This window comes from Dermacentor andersoni, chromosome 5 (assembly GCF_023375885.2).
Source record: "Dermacentor andersoni chromosome 5, qqDerAnde1_hic_scaffold, whole genome shotgun sequence".
In the NCBI taxonomy this organism is placed as follows: domain Eukaryota; kingdom Metazoa; phylum Arthropoda; class Arachnida; order Ixodida; family Ixodidae; genus Dermacentor; species Dermacentor andersoni.
The window spans coordinates 162,325,054-162,351,386 of record NC_092818.1 but is presented as its reverse complement, the minus strand read 5'-3'; the positions used below and the strand labels follow the sequence as shown (position 1 = coordinate 162,351,386).

The 26,333-nt window shown below is 44.8% G+C and overlaps 1 protein-coding gene across 2 annotated transcripts in view; it reads left to right on the top strand.

The window, feature by feature from the left end:
• LOC126532169 (condensin-2 complex subunit G2-like) overlaps positions 1-26,333 on the top strand; it is a 115,201-nt gene that overhangs the window by 50,932 nt on the left and 37,936 nt on the right. Inside the window, exons 13-17 of one of the 2 annotated variants that reach the window (XM_055071233.2) lie at positions 693-842; positions 5,082-5,307; positions 10,432-10,661; positions 17,337-17,411; positions 21,365-21,457. In XM_055071233.2, the coding sequence (XP_054927208.1) occupies positions 693-842; positions 5,082-5,307; positions 10,432-10,661; positions 17,337-17,411; positions 21,365-21,457 (774 nt within the window). The remainder of the gene's footprint in view (positions 1-692; positions 843-5,081; positions 5,308-10,431; positions 10,662-17,336; positions 17,412-21,364; positions 21,458-26,333) is intronic. The other variant, XM_055071234.2, reaches the window with a different exon arrangement.

Sequence of the window (26,333 nt, the reverse complement as noted above, 5' to 3'; positions counted from 1 at the left end):
GCTGTTTTTGTTAAGCCTTCCCACACTGCCACCGAGACGTCAACGAAGAAGCAGCCTCGCAACTGAGGCGTTTTTGGAAACCGTTTGCGGATATGCGTGCCTCTATGACAAATCGAACGTTGATTTTAAGGACAAGGAGCTGCGCGCCAACCGCTGGCACATTATTGGACAGCAGTTTGGCATGACAGGTGAGTGGGCGCGCAGGCGGGGAAGCAGAGTGTGCGCCTGTTCCTCAAGTGTCCCTGTACCGCCATATAAGGCGCACCCAAAACTTTCTCGTCCGATTTTTGGCACGTCGGCGTTGCATAAGTATATAGAACAAATAAGTATTATAGTGTTCACAATCACCAGTAGCTCCTCGTCCGTATCCCACATGCCTGAGCGTGGCCGGCAGTGGCGTAAAGAAACGCAGACACTTTTGATGGAACACGAAATCGGCAGAACAGAGAGCGCATTGTCACGAGAAGTATCGAATGGAACGAGACAACGTGGCTCTCCACGCGCCGTTGCCACATGCCGCAAAACGTGACTGTGGACTTCCCCGCCCGCGTCTGGTGCATGGGCGCTTGCCGCATGCAGCGTGTCGCACGCGTTTTTGTGGCTAGTGTGGACGTACCTTTACCGGTTGGCGATGAGGTCTTGAACTTTGTTCTTTAGAAATGTGGTGTTCGAATGCAGCCCTTCTCTTGCAGGGGCTTGCTTTCATGGTCAGCAATCCAATGACACACAACCTGCTCAAGGCCCTCATTCCCAGGAGGAAAGACAGCCTCTACGACACTTACGCTGTTCAGGTGTCCTACGTTTCCCTCCTGTCAGCAGCTCGTGGTATACCGGGATTCAAGGCACAGTATCTTCATTATTTTTTCTTGTTTCATTTGTTTTTCTTTTTAAGCGATAGCTTTCTCTTCCATGTAATTTTATGGTCTGTCTAACTGAATAGTATACAAAAAAGGAGAGTCGCGAGAGACTGCGTAAAGAAGGCAAAGGTACCAAGAAGGAAAGGGCAAGTGCACCATGAACCTCAGAGCACATATGTGATGTAAGGAGGAAGAGAGACAGAGCAGCAGCGGTGTCAATTAGAGTTGCATCGGTGCCTCTTGGATTCAGCGCAATTTTCCCAGCTGCTTGTGTGCCCATTTGGCATGGCATGTGTTAATGTCAGCTGTGCTTGCTGCAGCACCACTTAACTGTACTGGAATTTCCCTAGCTTCTTGTGTGGTCCTGCACAGTGTGTGTGATCGCTTATAATTGCTCAAGCTATGGAAGACTTAGTCATCTCTGACGATTTCTGTGCAGTTTTCTTACCTTCTCTGTCCCATCAGTCAGTTTGTAGCAATAATGTGTTTGAACCGTTGCCTTCTTTTTTTTAACCTTGCTAAATAATAAGTTATTCCTGCATTTCAGGTCTTCGAAGTTCTTTGAAATTTTATTTGAAGCCATTGTCGTTTCCTATTGTTGTCATCTTCATTGCTGTTCAGTGTAGCTTGAATCGTTTAAAAGTACAAAGAATAAAACCCCTGAAATCTTATGAACGAAGTTCACGCTGGGATAAGATTTACATTGGCATCTGCTGAACTGCACTTGTGCTGCCATTGCTCACTACTCTGGTAGTCTGGCTCTCTCTGTCCGCAGTTTAAACACTGCTCACAAAGGTCATTTCGTTGCCAGCACCATTAAAGGGACACTAAAGAACACTAAATCAGCTCAGACTGAAAAATATTTTTTTAAGCTTCCCTAAACTTGTGGTAATTGTGTTGTACAAAATTGCCCGAACTTCCAATTTTGGGAATTTCACGCCATAATTGTAGTGCTGTTCTGTCAGTAGTATTTTTGCATCTTTGGGTTGTTGTTGCACAGTAAAAGTAAACTTTCCAGGTGCAATATTGCGCTCCTTTTGAACACTCTATAGTTCATCTTTAGTGATATTAGAAAAAAAAAAAAAATAAAGTCCAAGCAGCTGCAGTCTCGAAGTCTGGCATCGCACCGAGCTGGTACATAGAAGGCGGCAGTGGCCCACATCTTTTGTAGCTTTTTTTGACCTTATCAGACCTTCTTTCATATTAAAGGGACACTAAAGGCAAACATTAACTCAAGCTAAAGTCATACATTAGTGCTTGAGGGTCTCTAAGGTGTCAATATTGTCGTGGACAGAGCCTCAATAATCGAAAAGTTGAGGTAAATGCAGGACATGATTAGAGACTCCCCCTGGACATTCAAGTACTTGCCCGATGACGAAAGCACTCTTCAGTCAAATTCTGTCACTAGTACGCATTGCACAAAACATCCTTGTATTTTATTATAAGATAAAATAAAATGCTACTTGTCCAGTTCTATTTCACTTCTAGAAAAAAAAGTACTCATTGAAATAGCCCTGACAACGACGCAGGCGGTCAAAGGGTTTCGTTTTCGCTCAACTCTGCGCAGCCCACGCTTTTGCGTTTCAGTAGTTTCGTTATCGCATAGCATTGCGCTGATTTTGCTGGCTCGCATAACTCGTACAAACTACAGGTAGTAGAGAATTAATCTTCCATGTGATGATGCGGGATGCTCGAACGACCTACTTCACTTGACCAAAAAGCAGCTGCAGCGGCAAATCTGCTGCTCTGTCTTGGCTCGGTACCGCCGCCTGTCGTGCACCGTTTTACTCACTGATGGCAGCAAAGGGTGGCGATGGCGTATGCAACGTCGCCACTCCCCTAGTTCAGTGGCGGGAGATTCGAAATGCGATAAAGGTATTCGGACCCTTCAGATGCAATTTTCTCGTAAACTAAGTCTTTTCTTGGCCCGAGACAAGTCTTGCGAGGTTTGTGGAATGGTTTTTAAACAGTCTACGTCGGCTTTGTACTAGCCTTTAGTGTCCCTTTAAGAGCAGCTTTTTAAATATTGTTGAAGAGTAACTTGCTAGTACTATTTGATAATATTTGCTTAATTGCTAATACACCTTAATTCTTTTTTCTCTTTAGTGTCCTTTTAAACAGGCTATAACACCAAATTTTTTAGTTTGAATTATATGAATTTGTTCATGTCACAGTTAATCCGAGAGCCCTCTGGCAACACTAACGGATGGATAATGAAATGAAGTACATTGTGTGTGGTCAATAGGTGTCCAGACCGCCCACCTGAACTTAACAGCTTAGCACTCAAACCACCTAGCAAGTTACATTCTATGCGCCATTCTTTGCAGCTTCACAAAACCAAAGAAATTGAATAGAAGCATCCAAACACGCTAAAAGTACATTAAACACTAATCAATTTAGACACAGTTTCTTCTTTTCTTTTCAAAACTCTTTCCATTCAGCTGGTGAGAAAAGGTTGTGAAGCTTTCATAAATTTTTTCTGCAGCTAATCAATCTTGTATTTTGCTCTGAAACATCAGTGCCAGTATGTCAGCATGACATCAAGTACTTAAAAGCATTTATTATATACTTCGGCTGTTATGGCACAGGAAAACCTGTTAGCTGAGTTGAGTTTACAGATTATAGGGTTGCCATCTGGCTGGTTATCCGCCAACAGATGTTTTTCTTTTTTCTTCACGCTGCCGGCTGCCAGTTCGACCCTCTCGCAGGCACACTATTTAGCAGCTTTTTGGTTCTCCCTAAGTTAGCACATTGTAAGCTGCATTGAAGTAAACAGAGCTCATAAATGGGTTCATTCCTTATTCTTTAAACTTTTATCATCCATTAGATTGTTTGGCCTTTCATGAAGCGAATAGCGTTCCTTTGCTCCTTCACCCGTTTTCGTGGTCGATGGTCAGAGGTTACTTTCACGCACCGATGCAAAGGAATAAAGGTTGTAAGCTCCCCCACAACTGAGTCATGGAGGCATATTCATCACCAAGTGGCAAGCATGTGCTGTCCACCTATGCTACCACTACAGATGTGCTGGTTAATAGCTCTGTTCTCTACGGCATTGCGTAATGAAACAATATAGCACCACAAATATTCTCGCTGCAACAAATATATGCTGTTAAGTGCATCTTTGCAAATAGCTTTCTAGAAGCATTTGGCTATCCAGTTTCATTGACAATCATCGTCGGTGGTTTCTGCCCTCCCCGCCCCTTTTCTCTTTCTTTTTCTTTTTAATGGGCTTTCATCCAAGAGTCTCATCGCATGCACTCATTGTCTCTGATACGTCTTTTCGGCGATCACCCATTAAAGTCATCGGTCAATTTTTCGGCATGCCTAATAATTTGGACGGCTTTGCATCATCACCACGTACCCCATAGTCAATGTATAAGAATGTCAGAAATCTTGGACGCAAAAACTCTTTGGCATCTGATTTTTCAGACTTTTTGCAGTGATCACATGTTCAAAATGGCATTTATCAAAGCCACTGCTGCCACCATTATCTCGCATCCTCGAACTGGCGCTCTCATGTGCAGAACCACTGGCAGCTGTAGCCACCACCGCATCAATGTTAGGCCTAGCTACTTCGACGTTTGCTACCAAGCTTCTTGCTGTTCCATGCTGTGTTCTCTTTTCTTTCTTCTTTTTTTTTAAATTCACCGCTGTAAGCAATGACGCTGAACTCTGCCTTCATAACCCTCGCCAATGACTTCAAAACTTGGAAATCGCTGCCCGTTGCTCAGTGTCCGTAACCAAAAGTGAGCTTTGCCTCAATACAGAAGTGTTATGCGGTGAAGCATACGCGATGTATTGCAGTGAAGCATTTAAAACTGGGACGAGGCGGTTGTGACAGGACACAGTATTCGTTGTATTCTTTAATTATACATGCATGTATACGCAGTCTCCTGTTGCAGTACGAGCACCGATACGCCTAAAAAGTGTACTGGCAGGCCTTCAAAGCTATTTCAGACGTGCCTGTGGCGATTCGAGCCCTTGGGGACAGTAAAAGGCATGCATTAATTTTTTCGGACATTCTCATGACCCCCGAGGGAGTCCGAAAAATCGTATGTTGACTGTATTAGAGCTCATCAAGTCAGCAGCAGGTTGATTGCCGTTAACTGTCAGTGCTTCAAGGTATTACCAGATTAGCATGTATGCATCCAATGTGGTAAATTGGTCTCCCATGAGAATGGAAATTTCAGTACTACCATTCATTTCATTTGTTGCCACTTTTAGTTCTGGGAAGAGGCTGACCCCAAGGTCCTGCTGACGCTGATGGCCACAGGCAAGCCGCGGCTATCCCTAAAAGTGGCCACGCTGCTGCGGAACAGCTATTTCAACCCAGATGCTGCCGACCGTAGGCAGAACCTGGAGCGCTGCTTGCTCCTGTACTCCCTCAATCCAACGGCTTTCTACGTATTCTACTCTCAACTGACGCACATCGCACCTTTGAAAGCCATTGGTACGTGACAATTTACACTTCGTTTCTCTTTTTTTTAGGGCTCTGCCTATAGTAAAATTTCAACTCTAATTGATTTTAAGAGGGAATTTTAAGTGGGGATTAGTTCTGTAAAAGGTGAAATGCTGAACCGAATGCAAACTATTTTTTTTTTATTTCCCTGGAAGGTCATGTTTCTTTTTTTCTATATGCTTGCGGCTGAAGTACAGTAGACGCTCCTGAGGAATTGAAAGCGACCGTGAACAATGCTTCTGTTTTGATAGAAGTGATCCACAGAACTCTAAATCTGCTAGTCCTGGTGCACCCAAATATTCATGACACAACATAATAAATGAAATGGTATTAAAACATAAAGGCAGACATAGAGACATTTTTTGGATTTACATGCAATGTGTTGCTTTATGCACTCCTGCCTACGCTGTTGGAATTATTACTCACCAGTGCTGTCACATTCTAGTGCTGGAGACACACACACACACACAAAAAAAAATAGCCAATGCTTCAAACTATTTGGCGTATTATCAGCTGTGTCCTATGAGAAGCTGGTTCTTGTGTCACCTGGAGCTTGTAGAGCCATGTTGAGGATCTCCTCAACTACCTTTTCTATGGTGTCAGCTCTGTAGGTTTCTGTATCATTGTCAACACTGTAGTAGCTTTTTATGTCCACAGAAATGCCATTAGCTTCTTGGGTAGTCAGCCAAGTCTCTTTTTCAAAGTCCACCCAACTGGGCCTCCTGCTGAGCCTAGTACACCTAACAAGCATCAGTGGCTGCTACAAAAGTTCAGCTTAACGAATTTGTGGTTTGGGTAAATTTTTGTTCCCCTTTAATTTGATCTGTCGGAAACCAACCAATATTCAGATAGTTCCTCATATTCGAAAAGTCAGTTTAACTTGGTTTGTCGTAACAGACAGATACAATATTGCAGGCAGGCTGCAGGGTTTGAGAGGTGTGCATCACAAGAACCAAAATTTAAAAAACTGTAATTTAGAGCACATGGCTAGAATCAAATTTCTGAACGTAAAAGCACTGAATTGTAGCCTGGATTAGGTTGCAAATAACTAAATGTCGAAAGCACAGCGCATATGTAGCTACCGGCACTGAGTACACTTTGTCCACATCGCACATCACTTTCAAGATAGAACCCGAGGTACAACCCCCTCTCCCTCACTTCTCCCCCCCCTCCCCCCGTGTCTCATTCCCAAAAGAAGACTGTGTGCTTCCGCCCCGCCTTCCTCCTTCGCACGTAAGAGGGCAGCCGCAATTGTCAGATGCCCCTCACAAATCGATTGCCAGCCAGTGTCAACACAAAAGTTTGTTTTGTACAGCCGATTTTTACAAAAATTGCTAATTTCGTCCGCTGTAGCCGATTATCCGTTCTAGCGTGGTCCGTTAAAAGCAAACTTCATTGCATTAATAAAGTAGGTAGCGCAAATTAAAGTTGAATTATTGTCAGTTATATCCCAAAGTCTGTTGTACCCGGGTCCGTTGTAACGAGCATTGACTGCATTTCACTTTTTATTTTACTCTCAGCACTTGTACTAAAATTAGCAAATTAATACTCTTGACACGTGGACTTGTTCATACTTTTCGGGTGAGCGCTTTTCGCCATCTAACAAATGTTATCGCTTAGCGCGGGATGCGTCCGCATGTATCGGAAGTTTCTCGAATGTTATTGATGGTTCTCTTGGCACCAAAGCTTGTGTAATCTGATTGCATGTGTGTCGCAAATTGTGTAGAACTTTCTGGAAGACACACGGGCACCACCAATTTCTCTGGAACCTTCGATGACTCGTGTATAAAGGCCGACATGCTTGACCGGGAGATGAGATTTTCAACGATCGCAGACTGCGTTTGCCGTTGTCGTTGTACCTTGAGTGTAGCTTGTTTGAGAGCACAGGTTTGCCCAATAAAACGCCACTTTCGTCACTCAGTTTTGCTGCTTTCTTCTCCGTTGCTACCACGTGACACTCTCGTGTTCCTTGTTTCACATAGGAATTCTTAAATTGTCTGGGCAATTATTAGTATACATCCATTTAAAACACAGCGATTATGCTATAATTTTATGTATTGCAGTATGTATTATTACTACTACACCTTAAACTACACCTTTTTAACACCTTGAACACCTTTTTAGTGGTAATGAAATACAGTGAAATCTCGTTGATACGATTCGGCTAAATACGTTTTTCGGCATAATACGTTCTTTTTTCGTTCCCGGCCGATGCCCTATAGAGGTAAATGCATTTTTGTACGGCTAATACGATCGTATTTCCACGTCGGTTTGGATAATACGATCCCGGAAACGTCTTCTGTATGATGATAACATCAGAGCCAGTCCTTTGAAGCGGGTGGGCAGAGCTACTGAAATTAACATCGAGCGAAACGACAGGCACGGCGGACTAAAGACGCGGCGACGCGCGCTTTGTATGCTCGAGGCTTGGCCTGGCTCGGCTCGGCTAGAGTCCGGCCGTGCTTCTGCACAGCGCCTGCAGCAGTGTGGCGGCCTCTGGGAGCAATTTTCGCAAGCTCGCACACCAAACGCACCGAAGGTTTTTAGCGCCATCTATCCTAAGACATAGTACTCACGGTAAAATCACGTGACCAAGAAGCAGTGATTGGCGCATGCATTGACGATGCTGTAGGCTTTGTTGGCTTTGTGCTTGCCATTTCTCGTTGCCATTTTGGTGTTTCGAGCGTTCAGCTTGCACTTCGCCCTTATCGTTTCTTCTGTTTTGGTGCCGCGTTTCACCCGTGCGCTTCACCATGTCTAGAAAGCGTAAAGCGTTATCGCTGAAAGAAAAACTCGACGTCCTAGCAAAAGTCGACGAAAATCCGCAGAAGAAACGTGTCGACCTGGCACGCGAACTTTGTTTGCCTGTCTCCACGCTGAACACGATCGTCGGCAAGCGAGAAGAAATTCAGAAGAACATTCAAGTCTTCGGCGCCGGCGTGAAGCAAACAAGGGGCGCCCAGCATGGCAAGATGGAAGAGGTTCTTCTGGCATGGTTCAGGGAAGTAAGGGCGGCGGACGTGAACGTGGACGGGACAGTTGTTCGCGAGAGAGCTGATGAGATAGCACTCTCGTTGGGCATCGAAGATTTTAAAGCTTCGGGCGGGTGGCTCCATCGTTTTAAAACACGGCATGGCCTGTTGTATAAAACCGTTTCCGGCGAAGGGAAGTCTGCCGACCAAGATCAGGTCTCCAACTGGCTTTCGACTCTGCCGGCGGTGATTGCTCAGTACCAGCCAAGGGACGTGTTCAACGCAGATGAAGCTGGGTTGTTCATCAATCTTCAGCCCGAGAAAAGTCTCAGCATAAAAGGTGAGACGTGTCAAGGCGGAAAAAAAAGCAAAGAAAGAGTCACCGTATTGTTGTGCTGCAACGCTGATGGAACCGAGAAGCTCAAGCCTACTGTCATTGGCAAATACTGGAAGCCACGCTGCTTTTCGCGTAACCCACGCCTTCCTGTCATTTATAAAGCGAATAAGAAGGCATGGATGACCGGAGCCCTTTTCACAGAGTTCCTCACATTTCTGGATGCCCGGATGCGTGCCGCGAACCGTAGAATTCTTCTGGTTCTCGACAATTGTGCCGCGCACCCTGTCGATACTTCGTGGCTGCAAAACGTAAAAGTAATTTTCCTGCCGCCCAAATGCACCAGCCACTTGCAGCCCCTAGATGCAGGAATCATTAGAAACATGAAATTTCACTTTAGGAGCTTGTTGATCAGACGCTTTTTGGCCAAGATTGACCGGAAAGATGCCAGCTTGAAGGTGGATCTTCTTGATGCCATCCATTTTCTGGCGATGTCATGGGATCGCGTCAAACCTGACACCATCGCCAACTGCTTCAAGAAGTGTGGCTTTTTTTGTGCACCTGGCGATACTGAGGAAAATGGAGATGACGGCGCAGAGATTGACATCCCGGACTGGGGTGACCTCAATGTCGACGCGTCTCCGGAAGAGTTTGTATCGGCGGACGACCAACTGGCGACATGTGAATTGCGCACCGTCCAAGACATCATTGCAGATGTTACCGCTGAAGAGGAGAGCGACGACGATGACAACCAAGACGCCGGAGATTGCAGCAGCGATCGTCGGCCATTAAATACTGACGGTGCTCTCGAAGCTTTGGACGGGCTTCGTGGCTTTGTCGCGTCTGCGGAGCTCAGCGAGGAAACTGCTACTCGTTTTTACGAGTTCCAGAAAAGCTTGCTGCAGGACCTCTAAAAGCAAAAAGTGCAGCGCAAAGTGACGGATTATTTTAAAGTGCTTTAATAAAAGCAAGTTCTGTGCCAAGTATGTATTATTCGCGATCTTTTGGAGTCAGTTTTGGATAGTACGATTTTTGGATAATACGTTTTTATTTTCGGTGCCCGTGAGAATCGTATCAACGAGATTCCACTGTAGTTAATGGTGCAAGGTAAGCTGTTTCTTTGTCGTATTTTGTTAATGTTATCAGCAACAATTTACTGGCTGAAGCATTGAAAACTAATTATCCATAACACATGCATTTCTTTACTTGTTAGATGTGCCCATCCACTCAGATAAATTCTTATTCCGGTAGTTTTGTCTTGTCATATACAAGATGTGCATGGATGTGTTTGTCTTCAAGGCTATGCAGATGTATAAAACTTTAATTTTGACAGATAGTACAATCTCGGCACCTTGAATCGGCTACAGTAGCGGGCTGATAATTTAGACTCTGCAAGGACCTCCTAAATGTTGGAATAATTGCTAATGACAGTTCACCAGACTTTATTCTTAAGTGGCGAAGAAAGCTTGTCAATGCATTGACGCATGCACATGTACCTGCATGCAACCTGGTATGTTTACCATTGTCAAGCTGTTGCCATAGACAAATGTACAGTCAATTCATGCACCAAATCTTCATCTCTTAGCAACTAAAAGGTTTACTGCACGTCGATGGCCAGGTGATGACAGCTTTCTTTGCAACATTCATTGTCTGGCGTGTCCCTGCCTCCTCACTGCTCTCGGCGCAGGCATCGAGGATTGATTTGGCGTCATTTGAAGCTGCGTGATGGTCCTAAGTGACAAATTTGGAACAGCAGCTGAATAAAACTGAGCTTGCATAATTTTTTCCTTTTCTTGTGGTCAATTTCAGTTGAGTTCTTGGTCCTCGTCTGCAAAGTGCTTTTGCGAAATTCAGCAGTGCTCAGAAAGACAGGCGCGAAAGAGAACCTCCTACCAGATGAATTTGCTGACAATCAGGCAAATGACATGGAAGTGTACAAGGACCAAAAGCCTATGGAACAGAAGTCCGTCCACATACTTGTTGAGACACTGGCAGTCGCCTACAGCAGTTTGTCTATGCGGAAGGAGCTCACATCTGATGTGAGTATACCTCACTTGCTATGACCTTCTTTGTTTTCCTTTTTTTCCCCTGGAGGAAAGTACTTGAGTTGCAGCTAAAAGCCATCTACAATGGAACTTCATTCATGTTTTAGGAAAAACGTTCGAAAAAAGTGTACAACTGGGAAAACATACGATCTGAAGTCACTAAAGTCTATGTAATGTGAAGCGTTGTGCAAGTTGTTGCAGCACGGGACATTGACCTGCCCCAAGCTGGTTGGGCCTGAGCAACCCTAGATGCGCTATGTCGTTTTTGTGGCTTCGGCAAGCTTACATTTGTGCTCCTCGAATTTGGCTTGGCTCAGCATCTTCTTTGAGCAGCGCATTTTGGCTGGAAGTTTCGACATGCCCACTCAGTAACAGATAGGTGAAGATGTTTATCGCAATAGGGTCGGTCGCAGTGGCTAATGGGGTGTGCAACAACCCATGAGGATATTTTCTGGTACCGGAATAAGAAACTGAGAGCACACTGAAGTTTTTACTTGAGATAGGTGGGCAAGTATTGTGGGGAAGCTGCTGCAGCAGCCGATTACTGTTCTCGATTGCACATGCCTCGCACTTTTTCTTGTTTATGTGGGATCTAGTGGCCAGAAAATGTGTCATATGATCAGTTTGGTGATGTGCTGAACCAGGTTGGTGCTGGAAGACAGCGTTTTCCAGGAGCATATGAAACAGTAAAAGAGATCCCTATCTATATTGGTTCATTTTCTGTGTTCTTCATAGCAAACATTATAAATTGTACGTAACAGGATCATATCAACGAGTTTCTTCTGTACAATGCATTTTCACTTTGCCTAAATTGGTAGTCAGTGAGTAGCACAGTAGACTTGAGTTAATTCGACTCCAGTTATTCGATTTTTCGTTCAATTTGGTCCTGAGTAAATGTCCTGGTTAGCGTTTGTACATTTTTGTGGGTCCAACTTTTCGTTATTTCGAAATTAGTCTTTGCCAGATAAATTGAACTTGGCTGCTCCACTGCACACGCTGGAGCCCAATAGTGACCACAGTGGTGACTCCAATAGCGACAGCGTCCATCTTGGCTGTGCTTCACGCACAGGGAATGCATCGAACACGTGTCATTTGCTGTCAAAAGTGCTTATTTTTGGCCTGCTTCAGGAAGATGTTAAAGTGAAAGTTGTAGCCCACAGTGAATTATTACAGTATTTTCCTGCTTCGAATGTGGACTTCTTTCCATGAGAGTTCTTCCTGAACTTCCTAGGGTGGTGCAATCTGATATGAAACCAAAAACTGCGTTTGCAACAGCCTGCTGTCCGAGCCAGCCTAGCCAGCTACATCGCCATTAATACCGGCCATGGACAGCTAAAGAACAAGTTTGCACGTAGTGTGTTGACAACATGCCGCTTTCTGTTTAGTGATGTTTGTACCTCTCCTGCCTGGGCTTCCAGAAGGAAGCCGTTAGTATTGTTAAACAAATAATTGCGAAAGCCCATTGAAACGATGTTATTTTAATGTTAAGCTAGCAGCAACATATTGTATTGAGTGTCCTTGGCATTCTTGAATATTGCATACTTCGGAGATGGACTAGCAAAGTGGTTAGTCTAGGCCACCATGGTCTACGGGTGAGCCACCGATTTTACGGATTTTGATAAATGCAAAATATTTAACATGCTTTGGACCCATACGGAGGACAAGATTTTGTTGTTCTTCTGGCAGCCATAAAGTGCTGTCAGGGAGTAATGATGATGGATATTAAGGAAATTTCTATTCTGTGAAGGTAAAGTTCACTGTTTTTTTTTCCTTCCCCCCTTTTTTGATGGAATTGAATAGATGCTATGTCTTTTTTTTTCTTCTTTTTTTTGCTAAATGTTAGTGTGCAATCTGTGGTATCCTGTGTTGGCTTCCGGTTTCGGTTTTGGGTCGTTTACGTCAGGGCGCCACTCAGTGCCAAACGCTGCAAGTTGCCTGCTGCGTTTCCCCTCGCTAAAATAAATCATTCTCGGCCTGGTCCCCGACTTGAGCAGTCCGGCTCTTTATTGTGGCGCTGCGCGCCCCTGCCGTTCAGGCCTCGTGCCATAGGTCCTCCGTCCGGCCGCCCCATTGAAGCTACACACTCGTAGGACACTCCACCACAAGACACTGCTCCTGAAAACACTCGGGACACTGACACACCTTCCAGTCCTTGTACGAGTAACACTTCCGCTGTTCCTCCTCTACAACCTGAACCAGTCCTCCGTAGGTCTACACGTCATAGACAACCTCCGGTACGGTTTAAGGATTATGTTTCCAAGTAGCTTTCTGCCTTGGGTTACTATCTACAGAGGTTTCAACCCTCCCATGCGAATTCGGCTCTTAACGCCAAAAGTCTTTCCTTACATGTTTGTTAGGTAAATAGTGCATAGTAGTATCTTTCAAATAGGGGGATTTCTGGCAGCATAAAGGGTGCAATGCGCACACTGTACTTACTGCTATACTGCAAATTTATCAGTGGGTCTTTGTGGTAGGAACACTTTCCTTGATTTCTTAGCATCCCCGTAGAAGGGATACCATACATACATTTCTTGTACGTTACATTTCTTGCAGCATAAGCATGTAGTATGCACATTTTCACTACGGTAATAGCCGCCATATGAATTTGCCTTTCATGCCAAAAAGTTTTTTAACATTACTTAGGTCTTTAGCACCCTTACAAGGGGACTATCCCAACTTCTTGGCAGTGTAAAGTGCTTTATATGCACAATCTCCAATCCACGACGGGCACAGAGCTGTCTGGAGTCAGGCTCAGGGCAAACGAGCCACCCATCAATGCTGTCCCAAGGGGCACACAGATGTTTGCACTGTCTACTTTTGTACTCTGTGAACTCTTTTTCATGTGTGATCTGTGTGTGCAAGTGTGCATCTCATCGTCTTCCCAAGACGGGTACTGAAACTCTTCAACTCTGTAGTGCAATATTTTCAGTTTTCGTGTTCATTTTCAGTTTTCATGTTGTATGTTTCTCTTAACATGGGGAAGCCAAAGATGTCATTTTCTATTTTATAAAGATGTCATCACCAAACACTCGTGTTACAGTGCTAACATGTGTTCTTCTGTAACTCATGACTTGCTTTTGTTGCAAGGAGAGCGAGCAGCGCATTTTCCTCTCAAGGAAGAGGTGATGTGGTATCCTGTGTTGGCTTCCGGTTTCGGTTTCGCGTTGTTTACATCAGGCCGCCACTCAGCGCCAAATGCTGCAAGTTGCCTGCTGCGCTTCCCCTCGCTGAAATAAATAATTCTCGGCCTAGTTCCCGACTTAAGCAGTCCAGCTCTTTATTACGGCGCTGCGTGCCCCAGCCATTTAGGCCTCATGCTATAGGTCCTCCGTCCGGCCGCCCCATCGAAGCTACAACACAATCAATTTCTACTTTCTTTCAGATCTTGAATGTCATTTTTACATTAGCTTTCTTCTTTGAATGCATAAAATGTAAGTGCGTGTTCGATTTGGGGGCGAGTTGGAATCGGTCTGAATATTGCCAAATAAATTGGCGGTGTGTTTTGGTTTTTCCTACTTATTTAATTTGTCTAATTTCGTCATCCAGTCTGGGTCGAATTAACGGACATCGACTGTTATGTACTGTTTAAGCAATCTTGGCAAAGCTGCAGGTCATTGCCTATTATTGTTTAATGACTTAAATGGAGTCTTAATACAACATGGGCACCCGGTGGTCAGTGAATATAAAGTAGATCCCAAAACAAGGCCTCCGAGATGTCATCAGTGCACACAATACTCAATGTTTTCGTTATTTCAACACATTTCATATTGCTTGTGAATGTCAGTAAAAGTTGTGTTGAGGAGCCAGATAAACATGAACGCTTAAAGAAAAATTTTGCCCACCACTGCCACTAAAATTCAAAGTTGTGACCCTGTGGCAATGTGCATTCCTAGTAGGTCACACTAACCAGCAAACATTCACACTTGGCGATTTGTGCCAGGTGTTACGTCCTGCACAGACTCCAAGATTGGTGTAGTCTGTTCACTCCAACAAACACCTCATGAAACAGTCCAAGGCTTACTGCACATTATCTTTCACCAGCTAGAGTCACTGCTTCGCGTTACGGGTGAAACTGTAATTTATTTTTCAAAATTTTTAAACTCTGTACTCACAGGAACTACCATGATGTGTGCGTGCATGCATGTGTATAACACCGTGGAGGCTTGGACTAGTCAGTACAGACTTCACAGGGAAACAGCGCAAAAAGACAAAGGACAAGAAGGGAAACACACACAGTCAGTGCTGTTGTATGTTCCTGTTCTCGTCTTTAGTCTTTTCGTGCTGTTCCCATGTCATGCATATGTGTAGTTTGTTTGCTTTTTCAACTTGTTGCGTTTGCAATGAGAGCATATGCTATGCATATGCTGTAGTCTGCACTGTAAACAAGGCAAATAGTTCACAGGTAGAGGGAGGCTCGCAGTGATCAGCGATAGGTGAACAAGGAAAGCCTAAGCCAACGTTTCAACATGGGTACTGCTGTTACCTTGACTGAGACTAGTGCCCTTGTCCAAATGTTGGCTCTAGGCTTGGTCTTCTATTGTTCAACCACTGTCGATCATTGTTGAATACTAGAACATGGAGCTTTCATGATTTAATGGGAGCTGTGCCTTTATTTGCACCTGTACTATATTTCATACTTAGCAGGCAACACTGCAAAGCTGCAGAAATTGTGGGGTCATAGAATGTTTGTATGTTTGTCTCTGTATGTTTTTCAGGGCAGTTTCTTTTAACCTGCTGTGTTTTCTATATGACAAACCATTTCAAATTGCAGTAAATGTAGGACACTGTTTGAGGCTCTAGCAGGACATTGTAGTACTAGCCCGATAAAATTGTAACTGCTTATTATTGTCACTAGTACTCTAATACTGATATTCAGAAGATCATTGCATTGCATTACTAGATGGCAGAAAATGTTGCTTGTCCACTTCTGTTCAATTCATAAAAAGAACTCTTTGACCTTACCCTTGACAGCAATGGTTTTCGTTTGACCCTGTGCCACTTGTACTGTTATGTTTTCCTAGTTTTTGTATCGCATAGTGCTGCAATTTTTTTTTGCTGGCTTACAAAGCTCATATAAAGGGCATACCGCATGCAGTATTTAAGCAATAGCGACGAGTGACGTGACAGATGTAGATGCTGTGTATGGCTTCCTTTAGGGAGCCATGTACAGTAGAACCTCGTTGATATGAACCTGTTTTGTGATTTCCCACATGCGATCATTACATCATACATCAGTACATCGCCCAAATGCAAATGTACGATACTTTTTACGGCCGCTAGATTCCGTGTAAACAAGAAAAGCCACGAGGCATGCGCGATGGTGCACTAGGCACTTACCACGGCAGCTTCCTCACAGTACTTGCCCGCCCGTGTGATGTCAAAATGCCAGCACACACTCCGTTTCCCTTTCTGGTACTGGCAAATCTCACGGGTTGTTGTTCATCACATGCACGGCTATCATTGACAACCCTATTGCAATAACCATCTTCACCTATCAATTTCACAGCACGTGTCGCACAGCGCCATTATTAGCCTATCGGGTGTAGTATGTGATAACCTGAACACAACATTGTTCCCTGCTGCAGGCTGTTTTGCTCTTGCGGTATCATATTCCAGGGTCGGCATCGTATTCCAGTGTCGCTCACCAGCTCAATTTTGTTTTCTTTTCTTCTAGCTGTCTTGAAACACTTCACAATAATAAAAACTAACTCCAGCTCGACGTAATTTGACTTCTCGCGCCGTAGTGATTCTCGCCAAGTAGGTACCTAAAGATTTCCTGCCAATATGCCCCACCTGCAGCTGCTGACCTAGGCCGAATCTGAGAAACATAAACGTAAGCTGGCCGAAGCCACAAGAAGAATGCGGGTCTCGGGCTGCTCGAGCGGCCCGAGATTTGCCTTTAGTGTCCTTTTAACCTATGCACACTTGAGGTGCTTTGCCGATTGCATTGTGCACGTTTTCTCCATCTAGGCTCACGCAGTTTCTGGCTTGTGCAACTTCAGTCACATGTTACAACATATACATTTATCGTCTTCGTAGCAATGTAACGGAGAAAATTCCCCTTTGCACCGCTAAATTTATGTGACTGTCGCGTTCAAATGCAACCTAAGATGCAGGAATCTCCCAGAATGGTTGCCTTTGAAATGGGTACAGATTACATGGTAATCGATGGGATTTACGTCAGGACCACGGAAACATGACTTAGCAGCCAGGAATACACAACAGTGACAAATGTATGGACGGGATTCTACTGTAGTGTATGTTTGTGGTTCCACTGTCAGACATGTTTTGATTGTGAGCTCAAGCAGTGCGGTGTGGTTGCTGGTCACCGAAACATGCCACTCCAATGACACTAAATAGGATCAGATGTGCAACACTTTCCTCGTAATAAATATGTTGTATTTTGCAACATAAAACTATAAAACAACATAAAACTTCTTTAATTTTTTTAATATGGGGGAACAGGACTAGTTTTTGGCTGTGAAATCAAGGTGTGAGAAAAATCTCTCTAGCCTTTGTAGCATAGCCTACTATGTATGAAACAGCACTGTTTTGCTTCTTTCCCCTTATGCTATCATACTTTTCTGGCACCATTCATTTCAACCACTGAATTCCTCTAAAGGAATGGTCAATAATCATTGTGTTCAACTTTTTGTTCAATTTCTGAAGGAGCTGAAGCCACATTGGAAGTTTCTCGTGTCTGTGATGAAGAAGACTGTGAACGACTTGTTCCAGACTACTGAAGTAAGTTTTTGCTCTGCGACTTTGCAATTCTATTGACATTTCACGGGTACATTCAGTCGTGCAGTGCTTGAAAACTTAGTTTCAATCCTATAACGCAATGTGGCAGTGTTGTCTTTGTCCTTTGAAGCAGTTCAACTGTACTTTGGTATTGAATAGAGGCGAGGTCACTTGGTTCTCTGCTGAATTGGTTTCTTGCTCTTCTGTGTGCACAACTAATTCTGCCAGTGCATCTGTGGTCAATAAATTATTGCAATAGTGTGTGCGAGAAGTGCATGACAAACAAGTGAGAAGTGCATGCAGAAATAAACACAAGATGTAGAAGTACAAAGATATCTGTAAATAGTGTACAGTGGATTAAACTATGTACAGGCCAAAGTTAAAGGGAAACTAAATCACTTTAAAATGGGAAGGCAGCTGCAAACATTTGAATTCATTCGACGAAAGAATGTTTGTAGAGAAAAGAATGGTATCTTTCCTTGCATTTTGGCGGGCAAGCATTGTCACATCTTGATGTACTGGTGCATCTTGGATTTCAGTACTTCTTACCCCCCCCCCCATATTTAGACCACCTAGCTGTGTCACTGGTACGTACATCGGGGCGGGAATTTGGTCATCATGTACTGGCATGAGGACCCAACCATTGACGACACACACAGCTGTTGCAACATTAACCAGTAGGAAAGCTTGCAAACTCCAATGTGCAGTGTCTCTCCAGAGTTGCGTTTTAGATATTCCATCCATTTGCTTGCCATCATGGCAGGGCAGCTGCTACATGGTTCCTGCTTGTTGTCTCGAAGAAGTGCATACTGCTTCCCATTTTAAACATGGTAGTTGACATACGCAGCCCACATTGTTGGCATTTTGCTGATGTCGAACTGCAGTGTGGTATCCTGCATAGTCATTCGTGGCACTGGAGTGCCTGTGCCCATTCCGAATCTGCTACTTGAGATTGTGGTTGCCAGGACGTGGCCTCCAAGATTGGGCAATGTCTTTCACAATTCTTTGCTGTGGTTGGGCACATGTGCAGAGTTGCTGGGGAAAAGAGTGGATTGCCATGCCTTCATTGATACCTACCGTCGGTTGACACGCGTTTATGACTCACCGTTCGGCATTGCCTTCCTTACACATATTTTCCTAATGTTTCTGCTACTCTGCGACCTTTCATTTAACGGTCAGTGTTGGTGTTGTCCCTTTCATTGCGCACTGTGCAGCCATTGTAGAAACAGTGTTCCCAACTTGCAAATTGCATGATGTGGCACTGTCCTCACTTCTATTTGACTTCTTTCTGATGCTGATGAACTGCATGTTCCTTGTGGCTTCATTAAATGCAGGCTGCAATGTTTTCTTTGACAGATGGTTGTGAAAACATCCTAATTGAACAAAATAGCTTTTGTTAAATCTGGGATTTGGGAAATTGAGGCTGGAATGTATAGGCTAGCACCATCAGTTTCCTGCAATGTTTGTGGCCCTGCAGCAATATGGTGATGCTCCGGTTAGCCAGCTTTTTTCTCCCTTTCTTGCTCTCTCTATGTTTAAGAAGGCACTTTGTGACTAATTCTGGATCTGTAACATAAAATTAAATAAAATATGCAATCCAAAGTAGAAATAGGTCATCTGATATGCATGCTTTAAAATATATTGTGGCATGAGTAAAATTTCACTTTAATGTTTGTGGCCACACATTGGGTGCCAGTGTGCTGCCAGTCAGCTGGCCTAAGTCTTTGGCAGCAGCATCCAGCTATGGCTCATGCCACCGCTCGCGTGCTTCTTGTCCTTTTTCCTTATAGCACTAGCCTCGATGTTGCAGATCACGGCAGCAGTTCCCACACATTTCTTTTTCTTAATAGAGCACGGAGATTTCATTAGACGATTCTGTACCAATGATTGGTCAGGCACATAGACCGCATACATTGAGAGTTCTTGTTAAGTTGAATTTGTTACGCTGATTTCAGTGTCACAACTGACAAGAGAGCACGCACTCAAAGGCAATGTTTTTGCTCAGGAGCATATAAATGAAGAGACTTGCTCTGAAAACCACTACTATATGTTTTGTACACATAACAAGCACAGTAGAACCTTGTTGATATGTTCCCATTACGTATGTTTTCCCGGCACCAACGTTCGCAATTGAGAACACAGAAAATGACCCAATAGAGTTGCGCTCAATTTTTTACCTGTCCATATGTTCCCGAAAAACAAAATTTTTCGGCACCAAAAAGTATGTCGCCAAACTGTGATTGTGTAAATACATTTTCTGGCCACTAGATCCCATGTAAACAAGAAAATGCGTCAGGCACGTGCGATCGAGAATGGTATATGGCTGCCTGCCGTGGCAGCATCACCGCAATACTTGCCTGCCCGTGTCAAGTGAAAGCACCGGCGCGCACTTGGTTTCTCATTTTGGACCCAGGAAATCTTCTCTAGGGTTGTCGCATGCGGCATTCGCAACTATCACCACCAATCCTATTGCAATAAACATCTTCGCCTATCTGTTTCACAGTGCATGGTGCCGTCAGAAGCGTAGCACATGTTTTTAATAGGCGATAACCAAAACACGCTGCCGTTCCCTGCTGCAGACTGCAATCGTGTGCACTTTCTGGCTGCTAGATCCCATGTTAAGAAGAAAGGCACGAAGCTCGCGCAATCGAGAACAGTACATAGCCACCCATTTCAGTTGATGACGACGGCGTGCACAGTTTCTTATTCCGGTACCAGCAAATCTCCACCCGGGTCATCGCATGCCTCGTTCACAGCTATTGCCGCCAAACTCATTGTGATAAGCATCTTCACCTATCTGTTTTACAGCGTGTGGCGCATAGTGCCATTGGTAACGTATTTCTCGCTTTTAGTAGGCAATAATCAAACGTGCTGCCATCCCCTGCTGCAGGCCGCACGATGTGGCCATCACATTTCACTTCGGTGGCATCTGGCGTCACCCACCAGTTCAATGTCGTTTTGGTTTCTCACCACCCTCTTCAAGCACCACGCAAAACTCATCTCGGGCCGCCAGAACACCACCAGTTCGACATGCGTCGGCATCTCGTGCCGTAACGATCTGCGCGACGCTTCTCATTATGTAGATGTCAACGATAGTTGAGTCTGTCGAATTTTTTAGTTACTTCAGATCATACGTTTTCCCGGCTAGTCATTCCTTTCCCCAAAGCCCTCTTCCCCTTTCGCCAAAGCCCTCCAGTGAGGGCAGGTGGAAAAACTCGGCAAGGTCAAACTCCACAGCGGTATTTGCATCATCATGCAGAGGCTTTTATTGATGTTCTTGTAATTAGATGGCGACCCCCTAGCTGGTCGGCAAGCAGAGCAGCGACTCCCACCAACTACAAAAGCGACAAGCAATAACCACTGACAGCACAGCACATAAAGAGCTTTCATGTTAAGCAGCTAAAGCAACTTCAATAAATTGTTTCGGAATGAAAATATTATACTTTCTGCAAGAAAGACAAATTGAGATGCTAACAGACACGCCATCCAAATGAAATAAGGTTGGTCAGACTTCAGAAATTTCCAAACATTCTTGTGCGCACGCATTTGCTACTACATAATATATATCTATAATATGAAATTTACGAATGTATCGAAGTATATTAAGATGTGTATGGAAAGTATCGTATCAGGTACAATAATTAGGTAGCAAATTGCAAAGTGTGTTTGCCCAGCCCTGACTGTTGCACTCTTCATTTGTAAAGAAAATGTTATATTAGTTTTGGACATCAATAGTATGAATTACGTAGATCGAATTCTTTTAAAGTTAATTACTACGAATGTGAAATGCATATCACAACTCATCTGCTTGATTGAGTCTTGATGAGCAAATAGTTGAATGCAACGAAATTCACTCAGGAAAATCGTGTACAGTGGTGCATACTTTAAGGCCGTGATGTTGGCACCAGGCAAACTTGTGAACTACATCTTGAACCTCTAACTATTCATTCTAACAGAAGGCATTATCACGGAAAACATCCATCACCAGTGAGCGACAATCGTCCTTGACACAGAGCAATGCCATGAATGTCACCAATACTGAGCATGGCGTGAGTATGGCTGACTGTAACTCCTCTTCACAAGAAGTGACGCACGGGAAGTTCCCTGCTTGGTTTGGCCGGCACATGTGATACCATAACTGGCCATTCCAAACACAAATGTAGTCTGCACATTCAACTGCTTTGCATGTAACAGCACATTGGCAGTGTCTCCTTGGCTTGGCAAGCACTTTCGATGCAACAATACTGGCTTTTGGGATGTTGCTACTGATGCACGAAAAGCAATGGAAGCGCATAGGATGTAGGAAATAGAAAGAGATGAATACATGGTGGCATGCTCAGGCGCAATTCTCAAGTCTGGCTGCAAAGGTGAAGAAGCTTTGAGCTGTATTAGTCAATGATACATTAATAATGTTACTCTTGGAGGGAGAAGAGACTTGAAAAGCCAGAAAAAATGCAACAATAGAAAACGCTTGGTGATGCCATCTTGAATTTTTAGCACCAGCCCACCATTTCATGGGTTTTGATGGCATCTGCTCGGGTCTGGTTATTGTTTTATTGGTGAAGATAGGTGACCTTGTGTTCTAAAAGAGCAAAGACTGAATTTCGGAAGTTTCAACATTTACAGAGCCACAACGGCCAAAGTACGACGTGAATACCTTTTAACTGCAGGTATCTCGTAGTATGAGACTTTCGGAACAGGCAAACTGGCCAGTTAACCCTTGTATGCTACTTGAAAGCAACAAGGCTGCCAGTCGAGACTATCAATATGCAACGAACAAAAAGGAAAAATAAGGGGCTCAATTTTTTTTTAGACACAACCACATAAAGCCGGTGTCATTTTTTTTTTCCTTGCGTGATAAAGGTTGCTTGTGTTTGTGTTCACGTCTGTCATTCTTGCATCCTTTTGAATGTAGGAGCCAGGGTGCTTTCTGTTCTAATCTGCACTTCTGACTAATGGTGTGAACACGGTGTAGTGCTGAATGGCTGAGCGAGCACATTGCAGTATGCTTAGTGCTCTACTAGTTGTTCATTTGATTTCCTTTGCTTGAGGGAAACGGTCGTGTGGCATTAAAGGGATATGCATGTCTGTCTGCCTGTTTTGTCATCTGGTCTGTATAAGGTTATGCTTCTATTTCTTTTCGCACTGTTGTTTCAAACACAATTTCATTCTGCACTCTAACCTTTTCCCAAATACTCTTTCTTGAGATTTTCCTTGAAATTGGTTGGGTAGAGAAGCAGCCATTTTTAGCCAATCAAAATGCGAAACTTGGGTGATATTTTGGGCGTACGGGAAATTTGCTGCTTTAATTCAGTTCGATTTGTGCACTCTTTTTTTGCTACGACTCTGTGGTTTCACCCTGTTATGCCAGACACATGAATAACAGCTATGCACATGAATGCCTCCACTTCACTTGTATGATGGCCTTAGTGCCCCTAAGTGTATCCATTTCACTCGGCTTTTCTCCTTCACTTGTAAAATCAACTACCTGTACAGCCTTTGCCAAAATAAATGAAGCCTTTTACGGAATCACAACACTTGGCTCCAGCACGTCCAGTTGGCATCCACTTGAAAGCTTTGGAGCAGAAGGGGAACTCTCACCCCTGCACCCCAGAGTTTTCTAGTATTAGGAGTCCAAGAGCAACACGACAGCCAGGACTTCGAAACTTTCAATATATTGTGGCTTCATTTCTTTGGAAGAAGGCTGTACCATATTTACTTGCACAGTGCTCACACTCTTTCTTTTCTTTTTTCGTATAAAATTGATCTGAAGTTGGGGGGCATGATAATTGTGCAGGGAAATTTTTCTGAGGAAGAGTTCTAGGTAGTAAAGATAAATGTAAAATGAAGTGGCTGTAAGTTGCACTTTGCTGCCAGATGCCAGCCACTGTAAGCTCAAACAAAATATTGCCACGAGCATAACAGTTGGCTGTGTAGTGGGTTTGCCGCTTCTGCAAAAGCTGAGGCTTACGACGAGGAAGACGCACCCTCAGTGAAAGTGTCGGATGGGATCTGTCTGCTTCCATTAGATTAAACTTAATAGCTTTTGTTATATACGTGGTAACGTGACTGGTGGAGGTGCTGGGTAAACTGTTCCATGCACTGTGACCAACAGGAAGCTCTCAACTTAGATTGCGACACCTTTGAAGCTGACCTTTGACGCAGCCAGCAACAACTAGGACTACCACCAGAACTAGACTTGCTCTCGGTAAAGTGTACAACCATGACAACCAGTTCAACAAGTAGCCAGACTGGCAGACTGGAGAGACCACCACTCCGCCTTCTCCATGTATTTTCAACACGCCCCGAACCCCAAGGTCGTTTCACGGTGATGCGTTCGAGGATGTTGAGGACTGGCTAGACCACTACAATAGAGTTACCAGCGTGAATGAATGAGACTACTACCGGAAGCTCCGGTATGTCTACTTCACCCTTAAGGACTCGGCACGCATCTGGTTTGAAAACCATGAAGCTAGTTTGGCGACCTGGCAAGAATTTAGTAGCCAGCTGCACAATACCTAACTACGGCAGTTCAGATCGGAAGGAGCCAGCAGAACGTGCTCTCACTTCCAGAAATCAACGACCAAATGAGAGTCACCACGTTTGTTGAGGATATGTTGCGGCTGTTCCGGCACGCTGATCCCGGAACGACAGAATAATAAGTACGCTTGTTGATGCGGGGCATGAAAGAGCAGTTGTTTGCAGGTCTAGTGCGCAACGCACCAGGTACCATAGCCGAAGTCCTCAGTGACGCAACGACGATGGAGCAAATGCTACGGCAGCGGTCGCCGCAGTACGAGTGCCCAGGGAACTTCACATCTCTCATTGTCCATGACCCCTCCTGATTTGACAACCCTAAGGGAGCTTGTGTGCAGTATTGTACGCGAGGAGCTGCAACAAGTTCACGCAACGTCTCATCAATCCCACGTGACTGCTTTAAGTGATGTGGTTTGCGAAAAGATCTGGCAGCCGGTATAACCGCTGGTCGCACTGCCAATCGCAGCCCCTCTCCTGATGTACACCAAAGTCTTAAGCTCTCCTATGCCTGCAGTCCGCTATCCGTCCCGTCCTCCCACGCAACAGACGGCACAGCAATCCTCGAGCCCTCAGTACTTTTCGAGCCCTCTGCCTTCCGCAGGCCCACGTCTAAACGAGCGGAAATCCAGTGTTTGGCACACTCCAGACATTCGGCCAGTCTGCTACTATTGTGGTGAAGCAGGTCACCTGTACCGCGAGTGCACATACCGCCAGATGGGCCTTCCTGGGTTTCGCCCAGACGCACGTCAACCTCATAATGGTGAGCGTCCCCAAGCTGTTGTCGAGTGCTTGGCGAGCCAGCACTCTTCGACTATTCCACGGCGCCAGTCCCGCTTTCCATCTCCTCGACATTTTACGTCACCTGGCCAACACTTGCCTTTCACTCATAGTGTTGGTGGCTGATGCATTAGGTCCCCTACCCCACGCCGGGAAAACGAGGAGCAGTGGCCTCCAGGGGTGGGGCCGCTGTTGACTATCTATAAAACATGCTCCTCCCCCAATACGCCAGCCGAGCGCCCACGATTCCCTTTCACCGCCGCATGCCGTCCACTACAAAAGTGTTTCCGCAGACATCCCCATTCAAGTCGACAACTAGCCGGTCACTGCCCTTGTGAACACTGGCGCCAATTGTTCTGTGCTGAACTAGCTGCTGAACTGAGAAAAGTCGCAACACCATGGCACGGACCAAGCCTTCGGACAGCAGGTGGCCATCTCTTGAAGCCGATTGGGAGATGCACCACCAGGCTCCAAATCCGTCAGTCAACGTACATTGCTTCATTTATCGTGTTGCGCGAGTGCTCGTGGAAAGTCCTCCTTTGGATGGATTTTCTTTGCGAGCACGGTACTGTTATCGATTTTCGGGAGCTGATTCTAACGTTTTCTGACAACTATGCTCCGGTATTGCAAGAAAGTAATACGTTCAAGACAGCACTGCGTGTTGTTGATGACAGTGACACTCCTGCCGCAAACTAGTATGTTTGTAACTGTTGAAAGCGACTGCGACCATAATAGTAGCAGCATCGCTGAAGGAAGCCTGTCGGTGATCTTGGCTCAGCAAGTCCGTGTCGCCCGTGGCATTATTCAACTGAACCACCGAATGACTGAGCATTTAGTGATGAACTTCAGCGGCGAGTACCAACACCTGGCAAACCAAACACCCATTGCTCACTTTGAAGATATTAGGGATGCAATAGGTCCTATGCTTGCTGAGCTTTCTGCAACTGCCAAGAGTGACACCGTGGTTTTCAGTACAGTTGATGTAAATCCTGAGCTCTCAGCCATGCAGAAAGAGCAAATACGAAGTATTTTAGGCATGTTCTGTGATTGTTTCGCAACCAAGTCAAGGGTAACACAGACCCCCATCGCGAAGCACCATATTATCATGGACTCAACTGAACGTCCCGTGCGTCAGCATGCCTACCACGTGTCGCAAAAGGAGCAAGCAGCGATTCGTTCTCAAGTGAAGCAAATGCTTGACGACGCAATTCAACCCTCAACCAGTCCATGGGCGTCGCCCATTGTACTTGTGAAGAAGGGCGACACTCTTTGGTTTTGTGTGGATTACCGCAAACTGACCAGGGGGACGAAAAAAAATGTCTACCCTCTTCCCCGCATAAATGACTCTCTAGACCCTCTTTGACATGCCCGATACTTTTCCTCAATCGTAGCGGATACTGGCAGATAGAAGTTGAGGAACGAGATCGCAAAAAGACTGCTTTCATAGCTCCTGACAGCCTGTACAAGTTTAAGGTGCTGCCCTTCGGATTATGCTCAATTCCCGCGACCTTTCAAAGGATGATGGACACCATGCTGGCAAGGATGTCTCGTCTATTTAGATGACGTCATTTTTTCTCAGACATTTGAACAACACTTGCAGCCACTTCAGTC